Genomic DNA, 10,033 nt, shown 5'->3' on the forward strand with positions numbered 1-10,033 from the left:
ACCAGTATGGAGACACACTCCCGCACACAAGCTAGACTGGGATCTTTCAAGCGGTATGGAACCATAAAAACATTAACTGGAAGGGATTTCAGTAGATCCCTAGGACAGCCTTCTGCTCAGAGGAGCTAACACCAAGCTATGAATACTAGGAGGAAAATCAGTTGCAGCCATGCTTCTCTATGCACACAGCAGGAAGAAGAGGGCATCTACAGCGTATAGAGCAGAACAACTCCTACTGTTAAAGAGTTTCCAGTTCTATGTATGTCCATCTGGAGTAGAATGGCAACGAACACACATCTTCGTAGGGCTGTTACAGGATATACAAGTTGCAACAGAAGTTAGAAAATAAATTATAAAGATTCTTAACCATGAAAGTAATCAGTATAGAATAGCTGCTCAAGCAGAACCGGCATAGCTAGAAGAACATTTGTTGAGACTGCAGCTATCTTCCAAAGGGTATGGTCTGACGGCACATATGGAATTCAGTCAAGACTGTTCCCAGTTTACATTTAGAGCTTCTTCTAGATTATATTATCAGTTGTGACCTGAAATTTCTCTGGTAGCAGTCTTTCCCATGCCCTCCGCCTACTCAAGATCCACCACCATCAAGTAAATAATGGGATTATAGCATAACTCCTTAGTTTAAACCCTCAGCATTCATCTCTAAGCCACACTATCTCTTGCTGCAATCTTGAGCTGTATGGACTGTCATCATTTTCTGCAGCTCTAGACCACTGCTTAATACATTTTAAATTGTGGCCGTTATTTGCATGCTTATTCCTTTTGCTTCAGTATTCTTGAGTCCATGGATAGACCCTTTCTGAGGGATCATCTTGCTGCATTTCAAGATCCATGCTAACCGAATCAGACAACAGGAACATGCAAATATCTAGTTTGATTCAAACCTGCTCTCTAAACCTTTGTAATCCCAAAGCCTGTCTCTACCTGGCTGTTCTTGCCTTAAGTGCTGCCAGGGGACTCTGTTAGAGAAATTACATATGCCGGCTGTACAAACTTGCCACAAACCAAACAGCTATCTATAGTAACTGATCTGTTCAAAAGACCAATCCACGTTCCATAGATTACCAGGCCAGAATATCTCACATCTACACCACTGACCACACCAGAAGCAGGAACAGCTGAGTGCCAGCTATGCTTTTCCTTTCCTAAAAAAGTACTAGAGCTTTTGTGTAGATGCTGTGCAGAGTTAGCGGGAATGGGTAGGCCCACAGGAAATCCTGCAGATGTGTAGAGATGGGGAGGGTCTCTGAGGAAGAATGGCAGCATATCTTGTACCACATTAAGCTGCAAGCCTCCAATTCAGGATCAAGTCTCTACAGACAATTTCAACTCCTTTAGTGAAATCAGCTGACCTAAGATGAGGTGAGTTTGCCCTACAAAGAGAGTCACCCCAAACTGTTTAACATGATTATGATCCTTAGTGATACCACAACATCCAAAAAGCAGCATGGTAAGAGGTTTTAGCAGTATTAGCCACTGCTAGCAGAGAGACTGCAATAGCTCTAAGTCACACTGTCTTTTCCTAAGGAAAAGAAGCTCACCACCACCCACTTCTCTCCCTGACTCTCCTCAATCAGGCAGCTTACAAAGCTATTGAACTACTGAAAACATTATTCTGTTACACAAACTGCCTCCATCATCTTCCAGAAAACAAGCACATCTGGAAAGAGACTTGTCCAAATAGCCACATCGAACCATCCGGAAGCATAAGGATACCTTTACTGAACAGACCCACAGGACAGACTCAGGCACAAAGGCAAGACCAGCTGAGGGGCTTAGAGCCTTGTCTGTTTGGGGGATCCCTGTGTAAATAAGAGGTGTAAGTTAGGACAGAAAACCCAGCCTTTTCAGACAGTGCAGCAGTCAAAGCTTGCCTGCGCTGCTCCAACTGACCAACACCATTAGCACTTCTGCAGCTGTTGCCCAAGTCGTAACTAACTCATCGCAGCTACGATATAGTGCTGTTCATACTCACTGGGGTTCGGAATCCATGCCAGCAGTTGCTTTTACAGCAGTACAGGAGAGCAGCCTCCCTCAGATTAGATTACTAAATTTGATAGAAAATAGCTTATTTGGTATATCACTTTTGAAGAGATAACAGTATCTGGGAAATGTCTTACACTGCAAGAGCTACACCTGCATAAACAAAACCCAATCTGACTTGCAGCACCTCAAGAAGCCACAGATAGAGACTATTCTTCAATATATCCTGCATCCATATTTGCTATAGGATGAACTACAATTGCACTTGACCCCAGGTAACAAACATTTGGTTGAAGAGACACAGGGACAGACTGGTCCAGGGCAGGGCAAAGGCAAGTTCCTCCAGGAGAAGCTGGGAATTGTCCTAGAATGCAGAGTGCATCCCATCGGCGTCTAAACTGTCACTGTTTCTCCACAGTGTTACTGAAGAACAGCAGCACCAGAATCTTAAGGAACAATTTGACTGAGCCAAATCCAGAACTTTCTCCATCGCACATTGGTTAATACACAGCAACACGTGAAATCCCTACATCAAGGAAGAGCATTAACATATGTGTTTCTTCAGCTCTGCCAGATCCTGCAGATAGCTATGGCCACTTAGTCTGCACTGTGGCACTAGAACCATTATGTAGAAAGGAAAACAGATATCAGTTCCCCACCTTGCACGGTCAGAAATAGAAAACAGACTTACAGATCACAAACTTTTCTACTAGAGTGGCAGGCCATTGTTCTGTTGTTTATTTGTGAGACCAATATCTGTCAAATTAAAGCATGATTATAACAATTAATCTGTATTTCTAAGTAGAGGAGAAAATTACTGCTACCGATCAGCAAGTTTGTCAGTGAAGTATGCAAACAGACCATAGAATTGTTCGTGTTACTGGAATCCTATTCATGCCTTAGCTCTTTCCTGAGCAAATATTGAACACTTCTTATCACATGCCCATCTAATGCTAAGTACAATTGGGAAAACAGGTCAGGATCTTTAGACCCTAGTGTGATAAAGCAAGGGTTTTTCAGGTCCAGTGACAGCACAGCACTTTATTAAACAGATTAATGTTAGCCTAGCCATTATCTTACAAATGCAGTGTTAGCAATAAGAACCTGAGTCCTTAAGATCGCAATGGATGAATAGCAAGAACCTACAATCCTTTAGGCCACATGACTAACGGCTTGGGGCTGAGTGGCTGGAAAGCTGCCCGGCAGAAAAGGACCTGGGAGTGTTAGTGGACAGCCAACTTAACATGAGCCAGCAGTGTGCCCAGGTGGCCGAGAAGGCCAACAACATCCTGGCTTGTATCAGGAATAGCGTGGCCAGCAGGAGTAGGGAAGTGATGGTGCCTCTGTACTCTGCACTGGTGAGGCCTCACCTCGAGTGCTGTGTTCAGTTTTGGGCCCCTCACTACAGGAAAGACATTGAAGTGCTGGAGCGTGTCCAGAGGAGAGCCACCAAGCTGGTGAGGGGTCTGGAGAACAAGTCCTGTGAGGAGAGGCTGAGGGAGCTGGGCATGTTTAGTTTGGAGAAGAGGAGGCTGAGGGGAGACCTCATTGCCCTCTACAACTCCCTGAAGGGAAACTGTAGAGAGGCAGGGGTTGGCCTCTTCTCCCAAGGGAATAACGACAGGACCAGAGGAAATGGTATGAAGCTGCGGCAAGGGAGATTTAGATTAGATATTAGGAAGAATTACTTTACTGAAAGAGTGGTCAAGCACTGGAACAACCTGCCCAGGGAGGTGGTGGAGTCACCATCCCTGGAGATATTTAAGAAACGTGTAGACATGGCTCTTCAGGGCATGCTCTAGTGCCCAAGATTATTGGTTTGTGGTGGGGTGTTGTGTGTGGAGTTGTGGGTGTGGAGTTTAGTTGGTGGGTGCTTTTTTTGTGTGGGTTTTTTATGTGGTTGGACTCGATGATCTCAAAGGTCCCTTCCAACCACTAAGATTCTGTGTGTCTGTGACTAATATCTCACATTTTACAGATTAGACCTGAGTGAAGAGACCGCAGGAGGTTTCATGGAAGCTTACAGGACTCTCACAGAAATCATTTCTGGGGAGGAGAGAGGTAGCGTTTTTAGATGTTTAATAAACTCCTGCCATACTTTACAGATGGTCATAGTCTAATTCAATTTCCTACTTTACAGCCTGAATCAAGGTAATGCTTCAGGTTCCAGTTACATTGCTCCAGAGTTAGAGCTGTCCTGCCATACACAAATGGAGACATGGTTGCAAGATTAAGTCAACTTTTAGGTCTTGTTCACCTACAGAACCACAAGGCCACAGCCATGACAGAAGGGGGAATAGGCCTTCAAAAAAGGGATTCAGAAAGTCATTCGACTAGCCTTATACACTACTTGCAATACATTTTGTGCATACAAAAGGTACATTCTAAAACCCAAAAGGAAGAGATAGATAATAAACAGCTTACAAAGTAAAACTATATTGTGCCACCCGAGTAAGGTACAGGAGACAGACAGGCAAATTATAACTTACTAGCTTAATAGGCTTTTAAACAGCACATGTTTCGATCTACTCTATTCTCAGTGGTAAGATCTTTACTTTTTAGTTAAATTCCTTGCATCCACAGATCCTTAACATAGTTTTTCCTCATTAGTATTCATATCTGAAGAATCCTGGGCAAACAACTCATTAATTAAATTTGTCATTCTCAATCACAATCAGCTTTATTGTGTATTTTTTTTCAAGCCCAAAAAAAAAGTTGAAAGTTAATGCTAATAAACCAAAAAGCTGACCTTTGACTTCTGAAGAAAACTGCGCCAGGTGTCGGGTCACAAAGAGTCTCAGTTGCTGATTCAGGTCACAGGACAGAATGTTAATGTTCCAGGAACGAATTCCTGCCAAACAACAACAAAAGAATAGTGAGCTGTTATTACATTTACTCCAGAAACAGAAGTGGAGATAGAGAAGTTAACGGGACACACAAGGACCAGTGATGCTCATCCAAAAGAGCAGACTTAGGATGGAGAAAGTCTTCAGAAGCAGAGGGCCATAAGATGCTTGCCCTCCATAAAACATCTATCTCTGAAGTACATGCAGTGAGCAAGCCTTCATTCAACTTGGGCTTCGCACAAGTAAAACCAAAAAGCTACAGGGGGTTGAGGCTAAATAAATTACACCACTGCCTAAGCAAGAAATGCATGTTGTGTTACGCAGCAGGTTACGTTAGTTCTACATCTTCTGCATTATCCAGCATTGGTCACTAGTCTACTGGAGGGTTAAGCTACTAAACAGCTCAGAGACACCAGCTTCTCTGCTCTTACAACTTGTGCATCCTCCAAGTCACAAAAGCCCCCCCACAACTTGCCCTGCCTAATCACTCCTTCAAAGCCTGTGACACCACCGAGACCCTCTGAGTTTGCTCTTTAATCTATATAATCTTGGTAAGCTAATCGCCTTCATATCACAGCAGGAAGCAGCATCTGCTCCCAGAGCGAGTGGCACCATGCCATGCTGAGGAAGTCACCTTCAGCGTGAGCAGTTGCACATTCTGGATGACACCAAACACTACAGATTACACATCTTCACATCCCAGTACGGAGCAGCCTCTCCTAGATGGTGTGATACTACACGTCAGCACCATGAACAAAACCAGGATATCAGCGTGAATCAGTACTACAGCCTCTTGTGCTGCTGCCTGATGAAATACAGGTGTTGAAGGCCAATGTCACAGACTTCTAAGAGTTAACTGAAACAAGAATTTCAGCCCCACTGTTTCTTGATGGGGTCCTCATAGAGTTCTTCCACCATCTTCTGGAGACATTTCCTCTCTTGCATAAAATAAAGTTTTATTGCAGCTGATATCTGCCTTCTTTCAAGTGAAGCATGTTGATTTTTCACGGAGGTATCATTCCCAGTTACTGCAGTTCTAGTTCTCTAGCACAGTAACTCCACATTGTGCAACAGCTTCTGCTGGCCACTGGTGGGAAAGAGGATCTTTTGGGATACAAACTCCGGCTTTCTACACGTAACCAAGATAGTTAGTAATCATTGCATCACACAGTTCAGTAGTCTCAAGGCCTGCAGAATCTATAGCAGCTCAAGAAAACTTTGTTCTTAGCTTCTTCTGATGATAGCTGACAGAGTAATAGCTTATGTATTACCTGACAGTCTGCACTGCAGAGTGCACAAAAAACCCTCAGTAAACCCTCTGAACATCAAAGGGGGGGAATAAAACAACTTACCACCACATTCAGCGTCACAGAAGATCTATTCCTTTCAGTTTGGGCATGGGATAGGAACAAATTTTACATGTAATAAAAGACAGGAAGCAAGAAGGTGAACAAAATGTTTTAGTGTGCTATACTCTTGGAAAGCATGATTGCTTAAACAAATGTCCAATACCAGTGCATCTTAATGCAGTACTGATGAGTGTTCTGACCTGGACAGGAACAAGGTGGCACTCTGCAGGGCAAATCCTGCTGACTCTAGCTGCTGTGTCACTATCGTGGTGTCCTACTGCAGCAATAAATGCTATTTGAGGTACTGCTACATCCTCTAGGATGCAGAAAGAAGAGATCCTCTTTCAAAGCAAGGAAAGGGAAGAGTGAAATTATCATCTTACTTGCAGCAGTTTATTCAACATTTTTTCCCCTCCAGGTAGTCTGAAGTTACTCCTAATCAATTTATCATCCCATGGCACAGGAGCCAGAACACTGTCCTTGCTGATTAGGATCCTCTCTACCTCCCAATACAAGACTGCACACTATAACATAATAAGGTTTCTAAATATTCATTCTCTTTGCACATGCATGGCTTAGGTAAGGTACCATGCAGTTCATCAGTTTTCCATCTCTTCCCTTATGCCCTTGTGAACTTTTTTGATTTCCTGCTGAGGTAATTGGCTTATAAGATTTGTCATTTCCCCCTAATACCAGACCTAGTCTTCCAGACGTTGTTTCAAAACTGGACAAAAGTCACACAGGAGCAGAAAAATAAGACCAGTATTTATTAGAAAGCATTTTAGAATAAGTGTTATTCAAGCATCCCACAGACACATAATGCCACTGCCTAAGAAGCACTACACATGGGAACAAGCAGGCTCCCGTCATGTCCTATATTCACTATTCCATTCTCCTGAACCAAGGTATAGGAAGAAGTCTGGGAAAGCACACTTTCTGAATCATCCAGAGCAAGAGATTTATTCACTGAAAAATATTTTTGTGATTTTTTTTTTGTTTGGTTGGTTTTATTTTTGGGTTTTCCTTTTTGCACAGACAGGGCACCACAGGCAACAGAACTAAGACACAAAACAAAACCTAGTTTTTTCATTCTTTAGAAAACCCTATCTAGATGTACATGTAACACTAAGGACCAACTTTGCTTGCCAACTTCATTTGCCAGTTTTGTTAATCTGATTGTTTTCTGGGCTATAAGCCCCTTACCAAGTTACAGAAAAATGCTTCTCTGAAGGGCAGAAGCATTTTGTTATTTACACAGCTTTGTTTCCTGAGGAAATAAAATCATCTGCTCAGCAGCCTGTTCTACCCTCACACAAACCTCACATAAGCACTCTCCAGCAAACTATTGCTTAAGAAACAGGAATCATCATGCATGTACCATTTCCACATTTCTTGAACTCCCTGAATCAAGATTATAGCTGTCTCCAGCATTGTAATATGCTCTCTGGTGGCAGATCGAAGACCCTGCTGTCACTTTAACTATCCTTCCTTTTTATATCCATCTTCCAATTTGCAGATGTTGGTCCATTTCCAGAAGAGGTCATTCTCACATTTCAGTGGGGAAGACTCCTCTATGACTTGCTGGAGGTCCTACTCCAAGTCAGTGACAGAGGAAAGTCCGAAATCCAAGTTCCTAGCTCCCTCAGCAGTTCACTTCTACTGTTAGTAACTTACCAATACTGCTTAAATGTCTCTCATGCAAAGAAGTGTCTGCACTCCACAGAATTTCAGTAGGTTTCCAGTCAGGCAAAACTAGCTATAGAACTTACTCCTGCTGTAGCAATTACCATTTATCTTGCAAAATTGGCATTTATTTTTTTCTCTGCAATGGGAATTCACAGATTATTGGCATATAATCACAGAATCAAAGAGCAAAATTCATTAGTTTACAGTCTGATCTGTCACTATTTCAAAGATTCAGAGAATAGATAAGGATGCAGGCTGGTACAGGAGTACCTCCTCAAATAGGAGCTTTCAGAGGCCAAATGGTCATAATCTGGCTTACTCCTACTGAAAAAAGCTATCGCTTGGAAAAGGGACCAAAACATTGCCCTCAGAGTAGCTGGTAAGTGGCCTGCCGGCAAAGGTAGATGGAAAAGATGCTGAAGTGGAGAAATTGGACAAGATTTGACATCTCCATACCCATACCCTCTCAAATTGCACTGTCCACCTGTTCCTCGGTACTGTTTATGCTTGAAAGGAAAAGAGTCACAGAAGTATCTCCAAATAACCAAATCACAACTGTTGTCACTGGCATCTTTTAAACCAACACGTCTTGGAAATGGGGGGCGAAGAGGGAAGAATTGCATGCAAAGTCAAAAGGCTGTTACTCTATTTCTCAGAGGTGTACTAATCTGTTTCTTAGAACAGGGATTCCCTCAATGTCCTGATGTAGCTGACAGCCTCTCCTTTCTTTTTCTTAGGAACCATCAGAAACCACCACAAAACAAGAGCTACCATCTTGCCACCTCCTTCCCCCTCGCTTTTATACAACACAGCATCTGGTAATACACAAAGACTCATTCATTGCCAAGGCCTCTGGGCACTACCACAAAACAGACAACAAAGGAGCCAAGTGTTATGGCAGCCGTGTCTTGCTCCGTGTGGCTCCTGGAGCAGTCCAGGTCACCACTGTGGCTCATCCCCCTCCGCCCCTGGCCCACACGGCTGCTCCTCAGGCAGGGGGAGGCCGCGACACCGCAGGCCCATTTGCGGCCCTCACACCGCAGTGGCGGGCCCAGCCAGGCAAACCCTCCGCTAATGAGAGAGAAGCTCAGGGTATGAGGGAAATGAAAGGTAATCCACTGACCTGCTCATAAAATAGAAACTTGAGGAATTCAGAACCATAAAACGTCTTCAGGCTTTAAGACCTTCAAACCCAGCGTTAACCGCATTTCACTCATGCAAATAAAGGAGCGCTCAGGGGGACAGGGCTTACGGCCCGACCGCCCGAGGGCACGACAGCGCGCGGGAGCGGGGCCGGCCGAGCGCCATCTGTCACCGGGCTCGTCCTCGAGGGAGCTCAGGCCCCGATCACGGCAGCACCGCCCGCGCCGCCCCTGCGGCTGCGCCACCGCCCGCCGGCCACGCCCAGGACCGCTCCCGCGGCACAGGCGCGCCCACCGGCGGCCCCCGCCACCCCCGCCCGGCCCCGGCAGAGCGCCGGCTCGCCCCTGGGCTGCATCCCGCCGGCCTCCTTCCCCGCCCGCAGCGCCGGCCCCGCGGGAGCCTGCGGCGGGGCGGCGGTGCCACAGGGCAGGGCGGGCACGGCAGCTCTGCCTCGGGCCGGGCGCGTTCTCAGCCCCGCAGCGCCCGGCCCTGCGGCGGGTCCTTCGGCCGCCCCCCGCTCACCGCGCTCCAGAGCGGCGCGCAGCGCCCCGCGCTCCGGCTCCGTCCCGACCTCCCCAATCACGGCCAGCAGCGCGTGCCTCCGCGGCTCCCGGCGCCGCGCGCCCGCCGGCCCGGGCGCTGCCGTCTCCATAGCGACCGGACCGGCCGCGGTCTCCATGGCAACCCCGGCGGCCGCTACTGCAGCGCGCGCTGACTGGCGCACGGCTCTTAAAGCGCCCGGAGCCCCTCCCCGATTGGTCGAGCGGGCACGTGCTCCTGCGCTACTGCGGCGGAGGGGGCGTGGCCCGCGGGCCCCGCCCCGCCCCGCCCCGCCCCGCCCCGCCCCGCCCCGCCGCTCGCGAGCGGCCGGCGCGGGGGCCCGTTGCGCACCGCCCCCCGGCCCCGCGGCCGCGCAAGGCCCGGGCGGGCCCGGCGAAGCCCCGGCTCCGGGACACCCCGCTTCGCTTCAGCGCGGCGGCGGCCCTGGAGGGACGGCGGCTGCCG

General features: G+C 47.0%; 1 protein-coding gene across 1 annotated transcript in view; it reads right to left on the reverse strand.

Annotated features, from left to right (window-relative positions):
* The window catches only part of MAP1A (microtubule associated protein 1A), a 68,223-nt gene extending 58,497 nt beyond the window's left edge, over nucleotides 1-9,726 (reverse strand). The window contains exons 1-2 of the mRNA XM_063345768.1: nucleotides 9,551-9,726; nucleotides 4,754-4,855 (exon numbers count right to left, since the gene is read on the reverse strand). Coding sequence (XP_063201838.1) covers nucleotides 4,754-4,855; nucleotides 9,551-9,707 — 259 coding nt within the window. The 5' untranslated portion in view covers nucleotides 9,708-9,726. The remainder of the gene's footprint in view (nucleotides 1-4,753; nucleotides 4,856-9,550) is intronic.
* Between the last annotated feature and the right edge of the window lie 307 nt (nucleotides 9,727-10,033).

The sequence above is a fragment of the Chroicocephalus ridibundus genome, chromosome 9 (genome assembly GCF_963924245.1).
Source record: "Chroicocephalus ridibundus chromosome 9, bChrRid1.1, whole genome shotgun sequence".
In the NCBI taxonomy this organism is placed as follows: domain Eukaryota; kingdom Metazoa; phylum Chordata; class Aves; order Charadriiformes; family Laridae; genus Chroicocephalus; species Chroicocephalus ridibundus.